Source organism: Chiloscyllium plagiosum, unplaced genomic scaffold (genome assembly GCF_037043375.1).
Source record: "Chiloscyllium plagiosum isolate Xiang-an unplaced genomic scaffold, Cpla_swu_hap1 HiC_scaffold_24, whole genome shotgun sequence".
NCBI classification, from domain to species: domain Eukaryota; kingdom Metazoa; phylum Chordata; class Chondrichthyes; order Orectolobiformes; family Hemiscylliidae; genus Chiloscyllium; species Chiloscyllium plagiosum.
Genome location: NW_028270162.1, coordinates 33,980,419 through 34,002,432, shown reverse-complemented (window position 1 = coordinate 34,002,432; position 22,014 = coordinate 33,980,419). Strand labels below are relative to the sequence as shown.

Below are 22,014 nucleotides of genomic sequence, written 5' to 3'. Positions count from 1 at the left end.
CCCTTGGAGGCCCTAAGTCCTTTTAAAAGCTCATAAATCTGTCAATATAATAAAAACAGCCATTCAAAAAAATCTCTTCAGACCATCTGAAGCATTTTAGGTTTTTATAAAACTGTCAGTCAAATCAAATGTTAGAGTGATGGAGTCACAGAGATCTACAGCACAGAAACAGGCCCTTTGGCCCAACGTCCCCATGCTGCCCAGTTTTCACAAACCAGTCCATTTGCCTACATTGGGTCCATATCCCTCCATATCTATTTCATCCATGCACCTGACAAAATGTTTCTTAAATGACAAAATAGTATTCACTTCCACCGCTACCTTTTGGCAGTCTGTTCCAGACACTCACCACTCCCTGTATGAAAAAATTGCCTCTGTAGACTCTTGTATCTCTTCCCCTCACCTTAAACCTATCCCCTCTAGTTTTAGACTCTCTCACCAAGGGGAAAACTGTCTATTGTCACAAATCACAATGTGACATGTGTGTAGGGAAAGCACCTGATTTGTAAGGAGAACTTGGGAGTATTTCTAGGCTTAAAAAGAAAAGTAAGGTCTTTAGTTTATACTCTTTCTTGCATTCTCTTAAAAAAAAAGCTTGTTAAGGATAAGATTGATGGCCGTATTAAAAAAAAATTAATGACAATAAAATATAAAGAACATGGAATTCTTTAACAGTAAAAAGGAGAAATTAGAGTATTTCATTAAACATTAAATTATAAGTTAGTGATTTCCGAAATGGGTGATACGTTGCTGCTATGGTGTGTGGGAGCTTCTGGACACAAATGTGATCCAGGGTGAACATATCTGTAAGAAGTGTTTGCAACTTGAGAAACTGAAGTGGACTGGGAAAAGGGTTTAACATAACTATGGTTGATGAACAATGATAGCTATTTAAGAAAACAGTTCTTAACTCACAACAATGATATATCCCCATGGAGAAGAAGGATTTTAGGAAGCAGCTAAACCAACCAGTGTTAGTCAAGGAAGTTAAAGATAGTATCAACTTGAAAGAAAAAAAAGTGTGACAAAGCTTGTATTAAATCAGAGGATTGGGAAATATTGTAAAAAAAATCAAAAGATGAACAAAAAATAATAAAATAGAGAAAATATTTTTGAGGGTCATGTTGCAAGTAATATCAAAACGGACAGCAGTAAAAGATTCTTTAAATATATAAAAAAGAAGAGAAAAGTAAAGTGAGCTTGAACTCTTCAGGGAATGAAGCTGAGGAAATAATAATGGAGAATTAGAAAATAGCAAAGGCGTTAAAGAAAAAAAAACCCTTGTCTCCAATTTGTCTACAATTTAAACTTGTTCAGATATTATTTATAATTCTTGCCATGATTATCAGGTTATTTGATTTCATACAGTGCAGCCATTCTTCAAAACACTGATTTCAAAACAGTTATTTTTTCATTTCAGTCCACAGTTTTAATTTAAAAAGCACAAAATAAACAGACATGATCAGTATGCATGCAACAGTGAGAGTAGTAGACTGTAAGACATGGTGGGACAATGGAAGCAGTAGTAAAGAGGGAGAGAGTGAGTGTGAGGTAGCAGAGCGAAAATGGTAGCACTTACCCTGTTACATTACTGGGCAATTCTCTGGACCAATGAAAAGGCACTGACTGCGGTGGTACTCTCTCCACAATCTGGCAGTGTGGCCTGTCAGTAAAGTGGGGTACTAAATTTCCCTTATCTACTATGTTTGATGCTTTGTAGGACAGATCCAGTCTGCCAGTGCTTGACTGGGTGCACAATAACTCCAATAGCACGTGGGATATCCGAGCATTGGTGAGTATTCCCATCTTTGGCAAGTGAGAGAATACTACAAGTGAGGTGCCATATGTGTGAGATGCATTGGTAATGACTTTGGGAAGATAGTACAAAACAAAAATGGCAGGTCTCACAAAGTGAAACCATCTGAAAAACTCATCAAATGTGATACTTAGCTTATTTCTGGTAAGATTCAACTCATTATGTCTGTATTGGCCATATGTGCATCCTCCCTCATGTTTCCCAGTGTCCCCATGCTCTGCTAGGTAGTGGACTAGCCCTGTATGCCTGTACATAGTGAACAACCCTGTATGCCTGTATGTAGTGGACTATCCCTGTACTCTTGTACAGAGAGGACTATCCCTGTACTCCTGTACGTAGTGGACTATCCCTGTGCTCTTGTACAGAGTGAACTATCCCTGTACTCCTGTATGCAATGGACTATCCCTGTACTCCAAGACGTTGTGTCAAGATTAGAGTAGTGCTGGAAAAGCACAGCAGGTCAGGCAGCATCCGAGGAGCTAGAGAATCGACGTTTCAGGCAAAATGTTGATCCTCCTGCTCCTCGGATGCTGCCTGACCCACTGTGCTTTTTCAGCACCACGCTCTCGACTCTGATCTCCAGCATCTGCAATCCTCACTTTCGTCTTGTATGTAGTAGACTATCCCTGTACTTTTGTATGTATTGGACTAGCCCTGTACTCCTGTACGTGTTGGACTAGCACTGTACTGTTGTACCTATTGGACTAGCCCTGTACTCTCGTATGTAGTGGACTATCCCTGTATTGTTGTACCTATTGGACTAGCCCTGTACTCCTGTACGTATTGGACTAGCCCTGTACTGTTGCATCTATTGGACTAGCCCTGTACTCATATAAGTAGTGGACTAGCCCTGTACTGTTGTACCTATTGGACTAGCCCTGTACTCTACATAGTGGACTAGCTCCGTACTCTTGCACATATTGGACTAGCCCATACTCTTGTACGTAGTAGACAAGCCCCGTACTCCTGTATGTATTGAACTAGCCCTGTACTCCTGTATGTATTGGACTAGCCGTGTACTCCTGTATGTATTGGACTAGCCGTGTAAACCTGTATGTATTAGACTAGCCCTATACTCTCGTACGCACTAAACTAGCCCTGTACTCTCGAATGCATTGGCTATCCTCAATCTCTTGCATTTATAGGAATACCCGATGTCCCTCTTTATTCTGAGCTTCCTCTGTACTGCTGTGTGCACTGGGATCTAGCAGGCCAATTCAGCACACAAACAGGTTATGAGGAGATTTCAACTTGGCACAAAAGGGCTGATATTGGATTGGCCGCCTACTCAGAAATCTGCTTCATTGTGCTTTTGTTGACCTCAATGAAAAGATTTGACACAGCATCTAGTGTTAAATTTTATGTCCATTCATCTCTGGGACACATGTACCAAACAACCCTACTACCTATGACCAACCACTTCAACTCCCCCTACCCACTCCTCAAAGGACATGCAAGTCCTGGGCCGCCTCCACTGCCAAATCAAAGCCAACCACCAATTGGAGGAAGAATTACCCCTCTTCCGCCCTTGGATCCTTCAACCACACGACATCAACATTGACTTCACTAGTTTCCAAATCTGCCCTCCCCCCCCACCTCATCCCAGATCCAACGCTCCTTTTTGGCACCACCATCTTGACCTGTCCTACATGTCTATCTTCCTTACCACTCAATTGCTCCACCCTCCCCACCAACCTATCACAATTACCCCCCAACTGCATCCACCTATTGCCTTCCCACCTTCCTTCCACCCAGCCCCACTCCTACCTCCCTATTTATCTCTGTTCCCCTTCTCCCTCCTCATTTCTGAAGGGCTTATGCCCAAAATGTTGACTCTCCTGTTCCTCGGATGCTGTCTGACCGGCTGCGCTTTTCCAGCGCCACGCTTTTTGACTCTGACTGTGCAGCATCTGAAGTCTTTACTTTCTCCTGCTTGACCAATTGACAGATTCTGTCTAAATCTCTAGTTTTTAAAATTTTTTATTCAAGTTTTGATTTGTCCTTTAGTTGGTTTTTTATTTAATAATCGCTATTAGCCTGGAAATTCCCAGGTTTAGTGTTTGCTCAGAGATTATATTAGCTCAATATAGTCCATCAATATGATGGTCCCAGTGTTATCAGCGCAATGGACAAAAATTCATAGCTCACCTTTCTTGTGGCATCCAAAAATATCAGCTTAAAGTGCACACAAGGTTGAGGCTTTTTTTACATTATAATTTTATATTGGCAACTGTGTGAATCAATACTTTCTGATATATGTAATCTTGTAAGTATTCAGGAGAAGTCTGTGCATTGATCTAAAGAACATTCAAAATGATTTACTAGATAGGGAGAATTATAGTCTAGAATAGATGTGACATGACCATATAACAAGGCCGTGAAACTAATGGTTCATTGAAGAAAAATCACTCGTTTGGTTATTTATTTATTCCAAGGTCTTCATGTAAATATTATCAATAACCATCTGACTGTGATTTCAGTTCCTAAAAATGAAATTATGCTAATATCTTTGAAGTAAAATGATTTTACTTGAATTGATAACTTAAAATGATTACTTGCTGTCGATTTAAACTGAGTTCAAAATATGGAAACCATTTCTCAGCAGCTCACTTTCTGCTCCCCTATAGGAAAAGATTAGAACTGAGACATGTTTAAATGATTCCTGATCCAAGGTGCTGTGTGACACACAGCAATATTTAGCAGAGACTGATTGGTGGGTAGGGGCAGAATGAAAGGGGTGGGGAAGAGGGAAGGAGCCCAGGGAAGATAAAGGCTCCCTGTTTCCTTTCAGTGCCCATCTGATAGACCTAAGGTGTTTCCTTCTTCTCGGTCAACATGTATAAAGGCAGTTTGGCAACTGGCTGCCTTATTTGCATTCATGGTAAATCACTCCATGCTATCACTACTCTCCAAAAGAAGGCAACTTTACTTCACTCTTGACAAACTCCTACCAGCTGTGCTTAATTTCTTGACACTGGATGTAGGACATTTAGAGAAGTTCATTCCTCTCATTAATATGATGCTCTTCTCTCGATTAAATACCCTTGGCCCAGCTAAATGAAATTTCAGAAGCTTGCAAATACACATTTAGGAAAGGCTGACATTTTTCCATTGCTGCTCTGCAATGTTCTGGAAGCGCTCAGCTGCCAGAATGCTGGAACAGACTGAAAAGATCATACTTTAAAAATGCTGCTTATTTTGTTTCAATCCCTCCTTTCTGAGCCTTCAAAATATCTTGTGATTCCCTCACCACACAACATATGTCATTAATTTGCATGGGAGAGGTTCTCTTGATTGCGTTTAGTAACCTTGACTTGTGCCAACACCCTTGGAAATTCAATCCAGAAGACTTTTCAGCTGCTGTGGAACATTAAATAACCAGAATACTTATCCAGCACAAAACCTATTTAATTTCTATGACTTTATAATACAACATAAAAAACCCTTTGAATTGCACGTAATATGCACAATTCACTAAAGCTGCTATTTAAGCTGATCATTCATCTGTGGTGTTACATTTAGTAACACTGCCACCTAATGAATAAAACTTTAAATTCAGCAGTCACATGGTCCCATCCGCTTTAAAACATTTCCTTGCTACACTACTTAATTTAGCAGAACATGAGTCTCTAAGGAAGTTCTCATAAATCTATGGGGCTTAGATCCGATGTATCAGCAGGCAGAATTGAAAAGAGGTGCAATGGAACCAGGCTGTACAATCACCTTTCATCTCAACTGTGATGGTTTTAATGTTGCGAAGATGAGGATTTGTCACCTAATCTCCAATTCATGTGTATAGTCTCCTGACAAAACATGTTAGGATTAACAGGGCTATCTGTGAGGATAATAAATAGAGGTCTTCAACTATAATAACCCTCAGTGCAAAACACTTGTAATGAGAAGGTATTTTGATTGTTTCTGTTTTAATTAATGTGATTGAATTTCATTCCTCTGTTATAAAGTGCAAAGGGCCGGATTTTACGTTTCCCCCAATTACAAGTTTGAAGAGAAAGGCTACATAAACATTACAACATCAGAAATAGTAGCAAGAGTAGGCTTTTTGAGCCAATCCACCATCAAATAAGATCATGGCTGATTTATGATAACACCATTTGCGAACATTATGAAAACACCAACATTCACAACAATAATGTGGACATTTATCAGTCTCAGTCGTGAATGACTCTGTTCCACAGGCCTCGAGGACAGAGAATTCCAAAGACTCACCACCCTCTGAAATGAAGAAGTTCCCCCCTCATCTCATTCGAAATGGTATGCTCCTTATTCTCAGACTGTGTCCTGTGGTTCTAGACCTCTTCAGCCAGGGGATACCTCATTTCTGTATCTACCGCGCCGAGCCCTGTAAAAGTTTTCCATGTTTTCCATGTTCCACTGAGATTATCTGTGATTCTTCTAAACTCCAGAGAATATATAGGTATTCTATTTGAACTTTCCACTTAGAACAATCCATCCAGCCCAGGAAGTAGTTTGGTGAACCTTTATTGTTTCTTTAAGTCAGGAGACCAAAACTGTACACAATATTCCATATGTGGTTTGACCAAGATCTATATAATTGCACTAAAGTCGAGGTGGTGGTCTTCCTATGTTACTTGATCTATCCCCACACTGTCTGAACTTTTGCAAGGAGTAATGGGAGCCCATAAAGAGAATGGGCACTCAAGAGCCTTCTTTCCCCTTGTGGAGATGGGGCGGGAGGGAGTTTGTGCTGTATGCCATGTGAGCTGTGTGATTGGTATCAGGTAATGGGCCAAAGGTCTCTTTGCATTTCCTGAGGTCCATCAGAGACAGCAACCCTTACCAGCTGCCTATGTAACCTTCTCCGACTTTTTGAACATTGCCATCCTAATTATAGACACAGCAGCCAACGTTACATATAAATTAGAAAGCATTTACTGATTAATTGTGATTGTTCTGAGAATTATGCTGACAATTAATTTAACATAATTAGACCAGCTCTCAGTGTTGTCCACTTGTGTGTACTGAATGCTGCATGTATTAATTTACACGGACCTGAAGTATTCTCATTATGCCTGTTTCAATGGAACAAAATAGGCAATAGTAATTCTGTAGTTCATTTCTCAGGGCAATGCCTTGGTCAATCAGAGTTAAACTTGCCTTGTTTAAGTGTAAACACAACTGGAAAATTCACTGTCAGTTATAATCTAATTGGTAGAGGCATTGCCATCAAAATTACCAATCAGAGTCCACTTGTCACCAATCAGCATGCTCTTCTCATACAGTATAAAAATGTTGTTCTGTTTTATGATGGTGTTCTTGTGAATTGTCTTGAGGAGTAGCAAGGTGAAAGGCTTCAACAAAAGCATTCTTTCCAGCAATAACCAAGCTCTGTTCTATCAAATAACTATCCTCAACTTTCTTCATAGGGAGTGCTACTCTTGACAGTATGTCAGGAGTATCTGATCCCTTGCTTATATTTCATGTCCAGATGATCTCTCTGCAAATTATCTAACATTCTTTGCAGGTACTTTGAAGCATATAGCAGTAGTTTGAGGGAGATGTTCTGAAGGGCCTTCTAATTGGATATTTAAATATCACTTTATCTCTCCAAATCAATACTGATTAAAATCTTCACAATTAAAGACAATTGTTAAGTGCTCTTTCTCAACATTTGTGTAGTGTCATTGAGTTCGCATTAATGCCCTGGGTGCGAATGTCTGTCATTGCTGTGTAAGAGTTGATCTAAGCCCTGTCTTGCTGGCATCAATTTGCATTAATACTTCATGATTGACAAAGTAGTACCTCAGCATTGCCATTGTTTTCATTAGTTGTTTGTTTCTAAGGAAAGCTGCTTCTTGTTCTGTACTGCAACACCACTAAACATCCTTAGAGGTGACCTTATGTAGAAGTTCACAACCTAATTACAAAACTAAACAACAATTCTGCTAAATACTTTACAAATTCAGGCTATCATGAAAGTGCTTCGACCTTCGATCACTACACCTCTGTTACACCTCTCAGTTTGTCACGATCCAGACACCGCCTTTTTGCCATCAATAAATGACAATATGCACTTGACTTCAGGCATCACCAATTCCATAAAGAGCATAAAGGGAGTCCAGAACTAGAGGGCATAGGTTTAGGGTGAGAGGAGAAAGGTATAAAAGGGGCAACTTTTTCACACAGAGGGTGGTACATGTATGGAATGAGCTGCCAGAGGAAGTGGTGGAGGCTGGTACAATTGCAACATTTAAAAGGCATCTGGATGGGTATATGAATAGGAAGGGTTTGGAGGGATATGGGCCAGGTGCTGGCAAAGTGGGATTAGATTGGGTTGGGATATTTGTTCGGCATGGATGGGTTGGACCGTAGGGTCTGTTTCCATGCTGTACATCTCTATAACTCTAAGACTATGTAGTAGTAAATTAGGCCATTCAGCCCATCAAGTGCTCACAATTCAATCATGGCTGATATCCTTATGAACCTGTTCTAATGCCTTCTCCCTGGAACCCTTCATCTGCTTACTAATCAAGAACTTATCTATCTCTGTCTCAAAAGCACTCAATGACTTGGTCCCCACAGCCTTCTGCAGCAATGAGTTCCACAGATGCACCACCCTCCGGCTGAAAAAGGTTTCTCCTCATCTCTGTTTTAAAGGATCATCCCCTCACTCTGACGCTGTATCCTTGGGTCCTAATCTCCCACCTTAGTGGAAACATCTTCTCCATTTCCACTGTATCCAGGTCCCTCTGTAGATTCCCCCCTCATCCTTCTAAACTTCAGCAAGTACAGACACTGACTCCTCAATTTGTATCACAGATAGATAGGGTAGTTAAGAAGGTTTTTAGCACACTTGCCTTCATTGCTCAGACCTTTGAGTACAGGAGTTGTGACCTCATGTTGAGATTGTACAGGACATTGGTGAGGCCTCTTCTGGAATACTGTGTGCAGTTCTGGTGGCCTCGTTATAGGAAGGATATTATTAAATTGGAGAGGGTCTATGAAAGATTTACCAGAGAATATTGCTGGCAGTGGAAGGTTTGAGATACAAAGATAGACTGGAAAAGTTGGGACATTTTTCACTGGAGCAAAGGAGTTTGAGGGTCTGTTTCCAAGCTGTACATGGATAAAGTGAATGACAAGGGTCTTTTCCTTGGGGTGTGGAAGTTCAAAATGAGGGGACATATTGTTAGGAGGAAGCGGATTTAAAAACGATTAGGGGCAAGTATTTTTACACAGACAGTCGTCAGTGTGTGGAATGAACTGCCAGAGGAAATGGTGGATACAGGTATAGTTATAATGTTTCAAAGACTTTGGATAAGTTCATGAATAGGGAAGGTTTTGGATGGATATAGGTCAAACATTGGCAGGTGGGACTAGTTTTGTTTAGGAAAATGATATGTATGGACTGGTTGGACCGAAGGATCTGTTTCCATTCTGTATGCCTCTGACTCTATAACCGTTCCTCATATGATAAGCCCTTTGTCCCCGGGATTGTTCTTGTAAATCTCTTCTGGACCCCGTCCAAGGCGAACACATCCTTCCATAGATATGAGGCCCAAAACTGCTCACGATATTCCAAATGCGGTCTGATCAGAACTTTTATAGCCTCAGTAGTACCTGCTCTTGTATTCTTGCCCTCTCAAAATGAATGCGAACATTGCATTTGTCTTTCTAACTGCCAGCTGAAGCTGCATGTTAACATTTAGAGAATCCGGGATTAGGACTCCTAAGTCTTTTTGTGGTTCAGTCTTCTGAAGCCTTTCCAAATTTTGAAAGTACACCTCTAATCTTCCGACCATAATGTATAACAAATCACTTTGCCACATTGTATTCCATCTGCCACTTCTTTGTCCACTTTCCCAGCCTCTCCAAGATATTTTTAAACTCCCCGCTTCTCAAAATTACCTGCTCCTCCATCTATCTTTGTGTTAGCTGAAAATGTAGCAACAATGCCTTCAGTTCCTTTGTCCAGATCGTTAACAAATTAAATGAATAATTATAGTCCCAACACAGATGCCTGCAGAACTCCACTAGTCTCTAGATGCCATCCTGTAAAAGCTCCCTTTATACTCACTCTCTGCTTTCAGCCAGTTGGCTAATCCTCTGTCCATGCCAGTACCTTGCCTGTAACAACATGGAACCTTATCTTATTTAGCAGTCTCGTGAGTGGCACCTTGTCAAATCCAAGTAGATCACGTCCACTGGCTCTCCTTCGTCTAACTTGCTCATTACCTCCTCAAAGAATTTTAATAGATTTGTTAGACTTGACCTCCCCTTGATGAAAGCTGTGCTGACTCAGCCCTATTTTACCATACACTTCTAAGTACTCCACACACTCATCCTTAATGTTACCAACAATTGAGGTCAGGCTAACTGGCCTATGGTTTCCTGTCTTCTGTCTCCCTCCCTTCTTAAACAGGGGTATTACATTAGCCATTTTATAGTCTTCTAGGATCTTCCTTGACTCCAGTGGTTCCTGAAAGAATTTCACCATCTTCTTGTTCAGCTCTAGTTTCTTTTGGAGATCTCTGTCTAGCAGTTATGCTAGATGCTGATTGTCATCTGGAATGGCTTTTCCATTGTAACTCTCCATCCATTGACTGGCAGATAATCCACAACAGCACTCACTCCGGGCAATCACTGATTACCCCTCATACTGTCTAAGTTTAACCTCTTCCAGAGCAGTGAAAATGTCAACAATGAAATGTATCTCTCACAGAGCATTCAGAATGTAGTTAGGAAACTGATGCTTTCATCCAGCTTCATTTATGTGAATCACTAACCCCCACATCAAGTGTAATAAAGACCTTTGCCTTACAAGTTGTGGCAACATTTCTTCAGTGATGGGGGAGTGAGAACTTTATTGAGACCCTTTAGATCTATGTATACTCTCAGATTGTCATGATTTGGAGATGCCGGTGTTGGACTGGGGTGTACAAAGTTAAAAATCACACAACACCAGGTTATAGTCCAACAGGTTTAATTGGAAGCACACTAGCTTTCAGAGAGACGCTCCTTCATCAGGTGATAGTGGAGGGCACAATCCTAACACACAGAATTTATAGCAAAAATTTACAGTGTGATGTAACTGAAATTATTCATTGAAGAATTGATTGTCTGTTAAGCCTTTCATCTGTTAGAATACAATGATAGTTTCACTTCTTTCATGTGTAAATCACAAAACCTTTTTTTAAAAAGTTGCATTCCCGGGTTAGCTGTTAACAATGGTGATAGCTAGACAATACGTTGAAGGTGTTAGTCCCCTGTAACCAGGAAAGATCCCGAAAGGATTACGGATCACGAACCCACTTAAGTCGACCTCCAACACAGACTACGCAGAGAGGCTTTGCCACCGCACCTCTCGTAAACTTCTCAATCATCTTGTGCACCAACTCTACAGCAGGCGCCACAACCTTGAAATTCAGATGGAGTCCACACTCTCAGCCTGCACACAGGATACATCAGTACAATTACGTGACATCGCCAAACAGACAAGGCGACAAAACTACACCATGTACATGCACGCCAAGATCAAAAAACTGGAGAAACTTGGCATTCTCACCAGTATTAGCAAAGCCTGCCCTGGAACCACGGTAGACAACATTATCACTGCTGGGAAGTCTATTATCAACTTATCGGACCACACCCTTCGACCAGAAGAGATTGAAGTCCTGAGTAGGGGTCTCAACTTCTGCCCCACTGCCAAAATGGACCCGTTGGTTCTGGCAGCAGACACAGAGGAGTTCATCAGACGAATGAGACTCCGGGAATTCTTTCAAGGTGCCAGCAGTGATCCCACTGAACCCACTGATGAACTGGAACAATCATCACAGGGATCTGTAGAGGAGCGACCAAAGAAGGTGTCAACTTGGACCCCACCGGAGGGCCTCTGCCCTGGGCTTGACATGTATGCTCAAACTGTCAGGAAATATATAAATGCCAGATTCATCAGCCGTACCCACAAGGTAGAGCAAAATATCACCCGTTCGCAACGCAATGCCATCCAGGCTCTCAAAGCCAATCACAACATTGTCTTCAAACCACCAGATAAAGGAGGAGCCATTGTCATTCAGAATAGAACAGATTACTGCAAGGAAGTGTACCGACAACTGAACAACCAGGAACACTACAGGCAACTACCAGCTGATCCGACCAAAGAACACACCCGAGAATTAAACACACTGATCAGAACTTTGGATCCAGTCCTTCAGAGTTCCCTATGTGCCCTTATCCCACATACTTCTCGTGTAGGTGACTTCTACTGCCTTCCAAAGGTACACAAAGCCAACACACCGGGACGTCCCATCATGTCGGGCAATGGGACTCTATGTGAGAATCTCTCTGGCTATGTGGAAGGCATCTTGAAACCTATTGTACAGGCGATCTCCAGTTTCTGTCGCAACACTACGGATTTCTTACAGAAATTCAGCACCCACGGACCAGTTGAACCGGGAACATTCCTCGTCACAATGGACGTTTCCGCACTCTACACCAGCATCCCCCACAAGGATGGCATCGCGGCAACGGCCTCAGTACTCAACACCAACAACTGCCAGTCTCCAAACACCATCCTACAACTCATCCGCTTTATCCTCGATCACAACGTCTTCACCTTTGACAACCAGTTCTTCATCCAGATACACGGAACAGCCATGGGGACCAAATTTGCACCCCAACATGCCAACACTTTTATGCACAGGTTCGAACAAGACTTCTTCTCTATGCAGGATCTCCAACCAAACATTGTACACCAGGTTCATTGACGACATTTTCTCCCTCTGGACCCATGGCGAGGAGTCACTGATAAAACTACACAGTGACATCAACAAGTTTCATCCCACCATCAAACTCACCATGGACTACTCTCGACTGTCTGTCTCATTCTTGGACACATGCATCTCCATCAAGGACGGACACCTCAGCACCACACTCTACCGCAAACCCACAGACAACCTCACAATGCTACACTTCTCCAGCTTCCACCCAAAACATATTAAAACAGCCATTCCCTATGGACAAGCCCTATACATACACCAGATCTGCTCAGATGAGGAGGAACGTGGTGGACACCTGGAAGTACTCAGGGATGCCCTCACAAGAACAGGGTACGGTGCTCAACTCATCGACCGCCAGTTCCGACGTGCCACAGCAAAGAACCGTAATGACCTCCTCAGGAGACAGACACGTGCTGCAACCGACAGGGTACCCTTCGTTGTTCAGTATTTCCCAGGAGCTGAAAAATTATGCCATGTTCTTCGTGACCTGCAACACATTATCAATGAGGATGAACACCTCACCAAGACCTTCCCCACACCTCCGCTACTTGCCTTTAAACAGCTGCCAAACCTCAAACAGATCATTGTTCATAGCAAACTGCCTGGCTCTCAGGACAAGTCCATACAACCCTGTCACGGTAGGCGCTGCAAGACGTGTCAGAGTGTGGACATAGATACCACCATTACACGTGGGAACACCTCCCACCTTGTACATGGCAGGTACTCATGTGACTCAGCCAACGTTGTCTATCTTATACGTTGCAGGCAAGGATGCCCTGAGGCATGGTACATTGGGGAAACCGAGCAAAGGCTACGACAACGGATGAATGGGCACCGCACAACAATCAACAGACAGGAGGGTTCCCTCCTAGTTGGGGAACACTTCAGTGTCCCAGGACATTCAGCCTCGGACCTTCAGGTGACTATCCTCCAAAGTGGACTTTGGGACAGGCAGCAGAGAAAAGTGGTCGAGCAGAAAGTGATAGCTAAGTTCGGTACCCATAGGGAGGGCCTCAACCGGGACCTTGGGTTTATGTCACATTACAGGTGACCACCATTGCACTATACACACACACAGATACTCCTACACACACACCCACTCACACACACAGGCACTCCTATACACACATACACATGGACACACATATTCACAGACGTGTACACAGACACCCACACATACCCTTACAGACACACACAGTCCCACACTCACATATGCACCCCCTCACAGACTTAAGACGCTCTGCACTCACTACACATACACACATACATTTTCTCACACTCATAACCTCCAACCCAGACAGACACACACAGACAGACAAAGACCCACATGCACGCATATATTTTGTGGGGTGAATTTGTACTTTCAGGGTTACATTGTACTTTGCTCAAACTCTGCATGCATTCATGTAGAATTCTGAGCTCAAAAACTGCATGAATTTATGTAAAACTCCGTTATCTCACTTTTTAGATTAGAATCAATCTAAACATCCTGGCATAGACAGAGAACACAGGGGTAAAAACAATGACTGCAGATGCTGGAAACCAGATTCTGGATCAGTGGTGCTGGAAGAGCACAGCAATTCAGACAGCATCCGAGGAGCTTCGAAATCGACGTTTCGGGCAAAAGCCCTTCATCAGGAAGGGCTGAAGGGCTTTTGCCCGAAACGTCGATTTCGAAGCTCCTCGGATGCTGTCTGAATTGCTGTGCTCTTCCAGCACCACTGACCGAGAACACAGGGGGCCAACACCTTCAACATATTGTCTCGCTGTCACCATTGTTAACAGCTAACCCGAGAATGCAACTTTTTAAAAAAAGGTTTTGTGATTTACACATGAAAGAAGTGAAACTATCATTGTATTCTAACAGATGAAAGGCTTAACAATCAATTCTTCAATGTATAATTTCAGTTACATCACACTGTAAATGTTTGCTATAAATTCTGTGTGTTAGGATTGTGCCCTCCACTATCACCTGATGAAGGAGCGTCGCTCCGAAAGCTAGTGCTTCCAATTAAACCTGTTGGACTATAACCTGGTGATGTGTGATTTTTTTAACTCAGATTGTCAGGTAATTTAATTGGCACCATGCCGCTAATCCAGTCAGTAAGAGTGTCACTATCCTGATTACTCCCTTCTTTTTCAGCTCTTCCATCTCATCTTTCAGCTGGCCTTGATTGCAGCTGGATCTCCCTTTGGCAATGCTGAGTTAGTCTAAAACTTTCATCTGCCTTGAGGTGATACTCAGCAGGAAGACATCCTAGACCTGTAAAAGCACCTTTGTAATCTTCTAGCATCTGGTCCTGGCTTTGTGAATTGTGAAGTCTTTCCTCTTTAGGCTTAGAGTTGCTTCGGCTTCGAGTTGCTTTGGCTGAGATGAGTGGATTTTGTTTTACCTGGATCTCCAGATCTTTGTTCTTCCCTTTGCATTGGACTCTGAATTTCACTTGTCCTTTTGGTACAAAGATTACTCCCATCGTATAACCTCAACTTTATTATCCAGGCCTTCATTTTCAGGTCACCATCCTGAGTCACTTCTCACGGGTCTGTGAAGAACATGATGTTGCACAAAGCACCGATGTTTATATGACTCTTCACGTTCCCTTGATGTTCTCTTGCAGTTGCAAACCATTTATCACCTTTAGGCATGACGATGCCTACCTGTTGTATGGTATGGACTGTTTGTCAGAATAATTGGTTGAATCTTTCCAGAGACCATCTTTATTGGCTTGCTTTACTTCTTTCCAGCTAAACACTGGCATACAAAGTGGTTCAGCTTCTTTGCGTTAAAATGCTGCTTCCCCCACATTGGATGGGCTTTCTTTTCTGTTGTATGATGTCCTCCACAGTAATTACACCCTGTCTCGATCTTTCTGCTGGTTTGCCTGCTAGTTATTTCTTCCTTTTTTCTCAACCTATTGTTCTCATTCAGCCTAGAATATGTCTCAGCATAATGTAAAGCCTTGACTATTCTCCCGTTAAAGTTCCCTAACTGATGACTGACAATCTTCGAGCTTCTACACATATCAGTACCTTCCTTGAGAGTAAGTGTCTGCTCTCTCTGCAGATGTGTTGTCATGGCAGACCTTTCTATCCCTGCTGAGACCATCACTCAGTTGTTTTTCTCTGAACAGTAACTTTTTGTTTATAGCCACAGTTTGGATATACTGATTGTGTAACCAAAATATCTGAAATTCCATGATTGATCGAGAAGGGCCCCTGAGGCATTTCATTTGAACGAAGGGAAATTATTGGAAGAATTTGTATTTGCAATGTTAATTCCATTGCTCTGATAGAAAATGTGATGTGTTGATCAAATCACCTCAGAGCTGTTTACTTTTCAAACTACAAGCTTAAACTCAATTCTCGACAGAATTTCTGGTCTGCTAATAAAATTGTGCTGGAAAATCCTGACAATGTATTGTGACCATAATAACACCAATGAGTCATGACACATCTACATCAATGATTCCTCAATGCTCCTAACAGTTCACAGAAATTTGAAACAAGATCAATTATCCAGATATCGAGTGACAACTTTGGGCAATTGAGAATTGAGGTGCAAGGTTTCAAGTTTCACTGAAGAAAATGTGTTCGTAACAGTAACTGTTATTATGTTGAAGTGCCACCAAATGTGCAACATAGCAGAGGATTCTGTTTGGATCTTGCACTGTTCTTCCTCAGCCAAATTTCATTTGGTCTATTACAGCTCATTATTCATTTTGTATAAAGTATTATTTGCAAATAGTCATGACCTTGATCACCTCCATTTAGCTTTTGTTGCTCTAATCAAAAGTGCTCCAGATTCTGTCATTTGTCCCGGCACATAAGACCTCATACATCCTTAGCATCATCCTAATAAATCTGTTCTGTGCCCTTTCCTTAATTTTGCCATTCCTAAGTAAGAAGTCCAAAGATGGACATCACATTCTGCCACCAAACCTTCATATTACAGACTGTATTGACAGCCAAGTGTTGACTGAAATATGGCCCATTATAAAGGACCTCATGTTTTGTAACATTGTGACCTTTAAGCCGTACCTTGGCTTTTCTCACTATTCCTCTGATAACATTTCCTCCTTCAACCTCCTTCAGCCTGCTCCCCCACCTTAATCCTCCTTAAACTCTTGATTGTCTGTCACCATCTCTCCAGAGTTTCCCTCCAGGATCCCCTCCCTCTTTTCTGACCACAGCCCCTCAGTTTAATGTCTCCTTATCCTGTGATTATCATCTACATCTCTATTTCTGTTTTGCTTTCTCCTCTGAATTCACTGTTTCCCTAATCCCATTTTTTCATAAACTGCATAAACTCTGCTTCCCACTTCTATGGTTACACTTTGGCCTCCACTTCTGCTATGACTTTTTTCATCTAATTGTCTCAATTACTGTCAAGACCATAGGGACTTAGGAATGGGCCACTCGGCACTATGGCCCAGTTTTGCAATTCCATTAGGTCATGATTTATCAGCACCCTGACTCTAAATACCAGTCTTTGATCCATGTCCCTTGATACCAATATCTACCAAAAATATATAAGTCTTGAAAAGTATAATTCACCTAACATCCACAGCCATTTGAAGATAAAATATAGTACTTGATTTTTAACTTCTTCAAAAAAAATTCATTGAATGTGGGTGTCATCGACTAGTCCTGTGATTATTGTCCATCCTTAATGCCCCTTCAGAAGGTAGTTTTGAGCCAGGACCTCCACCTACTGCAGCCAATCTGATGAGTACACGCCCATAGTTCTGTCAGGTAGTTGTGGAATTTTGACTGAGCAATAATGAAGGAATGACAATATCATTCCACGTTTAGCACAGTGTGATAATTGGAATGGATTTCATAGGTACTGTTGCAGTTCCTGGTGGATCATGAATAATGCTGGAGGAAAAGTGATTGATGATCTAGAATCTATTATAGACAGTGTCATTACTAAAGCCACTTCACTTTTTGAGATTTCATGCTTAGAGGATGATGGGCAATCGCTCATTTTGAAAAGACTGAAGAGATTCCTGGATTGTTTCTTTTAGAAGGGGTCACTGAAAAGACATTGGGACATTTTTACAAAGAAACCTCTTAGAAGTCGCATGCTTTAAGATAAGTGTTTAGATTTGGTTACTAGACACCACACGCTTGGGTTTATAGCTGCTGAGAATCATGTTTTTGGTTGGATAATGTTAGGTGTTCATTTGCTACCCAATTCCCCTTCTGCCTTTCAGAGAAACCCACTTTTACAGGGACCCTGATTCAACTGTTCTCCTGCAAAGCTTCTGAATTTTGAAAATTTCCTAAAGGCACAATGTCTGCAAAGGTCAGAACGATACCTGTCAACATGAGTCAGGATGCCAACTGAAAGGCAACCTGAACATTTCATAACTTAACATTCTTTTCCTTCAAGACCTAATAGCTGTTGGTCAAAGTGTTTTTCTTTATCTCCACTTTCCTGCTGGGAACTTCTCTTTCTTTAAATACTACAACCTTCTGAAGGGCAACTAGGGATTGTCAATAAATGGTGGCCAGCCAGCAACATGCACATCTCATGTCTGAATAAAAAAGAGAAAATTCAGCATGCAACTGGAAAAGTCATAGTTCCATTGCTATGCCCTGGATTTTGCATAACTTCACAACAGTGTCAGTTTGCTGCATGTGTGTTGAAAGACAATTGTTAATATTTATGGATTACCTTCTGAAGTTTGAAATAACACAACACCAGGTTACAGTCCAACCGGTTTATTTGGAAACACCAAGAGGTTGCTTGGTGCTTCCAAATAAATCTGTTGGACTATAACCTGGTGTTGTGTGATTTTTAACTTTGTCCGCCCCAGTCCAACACTGACTCCTCCACATCACTTCTGAAGTTCATATCCCTATCTGCTGTAGGTTCCCCTTTGCATTAGATGTCAGTGACTTAATGTCCTGTACTTTCCACCAATAGCATTTCACTCTCACAGCGACTCTGTTACTGCTCTTCCTCTTCCATTTTTTTGCACTGCATGGTGTGTTCCTTGGGACACTAGGTCCAGCAGTTTATTCTTTCGAACATGTGGGAGGGAGAATGGAGGGACAAAAGTCTGAAATGTTTTGAAAAGTACTTCTTTGTAACCTGCTTCACTAGCAAGATCATTTGTGTTTTCAAAAAAGCCCATCTATTTTGTCTCTTTTCTCTTGTCAGTTATATATAATCGATTTTGTACTCTGCTGCTCTCGTAGTTTAATTAGGAATAGTGTGTCAGGGAAGGATTCCAAATAATTTTTTTCTGTACTATTCATTGGTGTCAACTGCAAAGGGCAACATGGTGGCTCAGTGGTTAGCACTGCTGCCTCACAGCACTAGGGACCAGCCTCAGCCAACTGTCTATGTGGAGTTTTCATGTCCTCCCTGTGTCTGCATGGGCTTCCTCCGGGTGCTCCAGTTTGCTCCCACAGTCCAAAGATGTGCAGGTTAAGTGGATGGCCATGCTAAATTGCCCATAGTGTCCAGGCTAGCTGGTTAGACATGGGAAATGTTGGGTGTGAATGTGATGCTCTTCAGAAGGTTAGTGGAGACCTCATGGGCCAAATGGCCCTTTTCTGTAGGAATTCTATGATCAGACTTTGAAATGTTCTTACTTGCTGAGCCTGCTGATGCAAGATCAGACTTGAAGTAAAATTTTCACTCTTCAGTGTAAGTACAGCTACAGAAAATTGAACAATCAGGGGAAATTTCTTTACAGTGTGATGGTTGTTGGACCATATCGTGCTTTGGCACAGATACTGGTTGAAGCAGAGACTGTTGTGTCTTTTAGGGGAAAATTGGAAAACTATTTCTAGCAGAGAAGAATAACAGGCTCTGTAGTGATGCTAAGGTTGTGAGATTACTTTTGGATTGCTCTAGCAATGACTCACATGGACATGATTGCTTTGATAGCTTTCCTCTTTGTTGAAAACTTCTATAACTCTATCTTAGATAACCTTAACAAGTGTAGAACAGTGCTAGCTAAGAAAGGAACTTTGTAACTGTGAAAAAAATCCTTGGTTTTGAGGTTTTCCACATGGCATTGTGGGTTAATGGGAAAAAAAGAGCAGATTAATATATGATATAAGAGAATAAAACAAGACAAATGTAGAAGTATTTTAAAAATTCTTTCAAGGAATATGGCCTTCACTGGCTGGGCCAGCATTTATTTGCCGTTACTCTTGTGCTACTGCCTGCTGCTCTTGACAAGAGCAGAACTTGCAGGTGATGGTGTTCCCTTGTGCCTGCTGCCTTTGTCTTCCTAAATGGCAGTGGTCATCTCTTTGGAAGGTGGTGTCTAAAGAGCCTTTGTGACTTGCTCCAGTGCATCATGTAAACACTCCTGCTATTGAGCAGAAAGAGTGGACGTGTGTGCATGTGGTGCCAATCAAATGGGAGACTTTTTCCTAGATCGTGTCAAGCTTCTAGTGTGCTACTGGAGCTGAACTCATGCAGTCAAGAGGGGGGTATTCCACCACACACCTGACTTGTACCTTGTAGATGATGGACAGGCTTTGAGAAGTCAGGAGGTGAGTTATTTACCACAGTATCCCTAACTTCTGATCTGCTCTTGTCACCACATATGTATATGGCTAACCCAATTCAATTTCTGGTCAATGGTAACCACTGGGGGTTTCAGCAATGATTGATTGTTTAGGAGACATGGTTAGGCTCTCTCTTATTGAAGACAGACATTGCCTGGCACTTGTGTTGCCCATATGTTATTTGCCATTGGATACAGTCCAGGCCTTGCTGCATTTGGACATGAACTGCTTCAATTTTCGGAGGAGTTGTGACTGATGCTTAACATTGTGCCATCATCAGCAACTATCGCCACATGCTGGAGGGAAAGTCATTGAAGCAGCTAGAAATGGTTGGGCTGTAGATACTATCCTGAAGAACTCCTGCAGAGCTATCCTTGAGCTGAGACGACTGAACTCCAACAACCATGACCATCTTCCTTTGAGCCAGGTATGTCTCCAAACAATGGACCCTGATTCCCATTATCTCCAGTTTTAAAGCCACACTCTGTTCATATCCTTACTCCAAGAGTAGCCGCTAAAAGCATGGAAGGAGCTATGTCAGAATGATGTCAGATCACATGGAACTAAAGTATGTGTTTATGTTTGTTAGGCTTCAGAAGCTTTGCAAATAGTTACATTTAACAACATTTGTTAAAGTTTGCAGTGTGGTCCACACTTTTCTACATGGTGATAAGCGGTTCCCAGACCCACACAATGATAGATAAGTGGCACTAAGAGCACAAAGTCAAACCCTGGACACAGGATTATGACAACACCGCATGGGAAGCCCAGAATTCTGATCCCAGAAGTTGGGGGAAATGCCTGGAATGAAGGTTAGCGGTGGTAGGGACCAACAAGTGACTGACTTCAAGGTCTACCTTAACACCGAACCATGGAAAAGGAAAAGCTGTGCAAAAGGTGATGAAGCATGGCAGAAGGCCCATAGTGGAGAACGTGACATGTAGAGTTAGCACGAAATGGGTCAATCAATTGGCCACAATGAGTAAAACTTCACAGTAAATCAAAAATGCTTCGTAAGGATGAAATGAGCACTGAGAAAATTCACTGTCAGCAAGTGCATGAAGGAACGAGGCGCACTCTAGCCCGTGCAGGAACCCCGCTCAGAAAGTTTTATAGAGGGGTGCAGGTCCACACAGAGAAACTGGGTCATGGCAGCAGCAGCACAGAGAATTAAGCAACAGCCTGTAGGCATCCCAGCAGTTAGCGTCACAGAGGGGCAGAATGGGCACTTTCTGGGGAATGTTGCAAGCTGCCTGCAAGATTTCAACACCTGGATTAGACAGAACCACAGGGTGTATTCTGGCATGCAAATACTATTGAAATGCTCAGGAAACCAATTACAATGTATACTTCCTTCTTAAGGGGAGACAATGGCATAATGGTATTATCACTGGGCTGTTAAGTCAGAGACTCGGGTACTATTCAGGGGACTCTGCGTTCAAATCCCTCCACGAAACATGGTGGAATTTGAATTCAATAAAAATCTGGAATTAAGAGTCTAATGATAACCATGAATTGATTGTTGATTGTCAGGAAAAACCCATCTGGCTGACCAATGCCCTTTAGGAAAGGAAACTACCATCCTCACCTAGTCAAGCCTACATGTGACTCCAGATCCACAGAAATGTGGTTGACTCTTAAACACTCTCTGGGCAATTAGGGAGGGACAACAAAGGCTGGCCTAGGCAGTGACACCCTCATCCCATGAAGGAATATAAAAGCAATGTCTGAAGGGAGCTCTGCTGTAATGAAGACAGAAGAAGACCCATTGTCTAAAGAATCAGATGTATGACCTCACTCTGACATTTCTTGTAAATAATTAGTATTTAAAAAATGTTACTGTTGACTTGTGCTTTAGCTTGAGAACTTTTTCATTGTTCTGCTGCAACAGGATAATTCTGCCTC

General features: G+C 42.0%; 2 protein-coding genes across 4 annotated transcripts in view; both read left to right on the top strand.

Moving 5' to 3' along the window:
* Positions 1-22,014, top strand: part of LOC122562703 (transmembrane protein 132D-like) — a 1,133,444-nt gene that overhangs the window by 1,041,401 nt on the left and 70,029 nt on the right. The window lies entirely within an intron of this gene.
* LOC148145391 (uncharacterized) lies at positions 11,317-15,264 on the top strand. Its single transcript, XM_087999785.1, has 2 exons — positions 11,317-11,930; positions 15,192-15,264. The coding sequence occupies exons 1-2, from the start codon at positions 11,317-11,319 to the stop codon at positions 15,262-15,264; spliced, it is 687 nt and encodes a 228-aa protein (XP_087855911.1).

Excerpts from the sequence above, each read along its gene's own strand:
- LOC148145391 (XM_087999785.1), top strand. The coding sequence starts at position 11,317 with ATGCACGCCAAGATCAAAAAACTGGAGAAACTTGGCATTCTCACCAGT. Across the intron at positions 11,931-15,191 it reads AACAACCAGGAACACTACAG|TTGCAAACCATTTATCACCT; the intron begins GCAACTACCAGC and ends GTTCTCTTGCAG.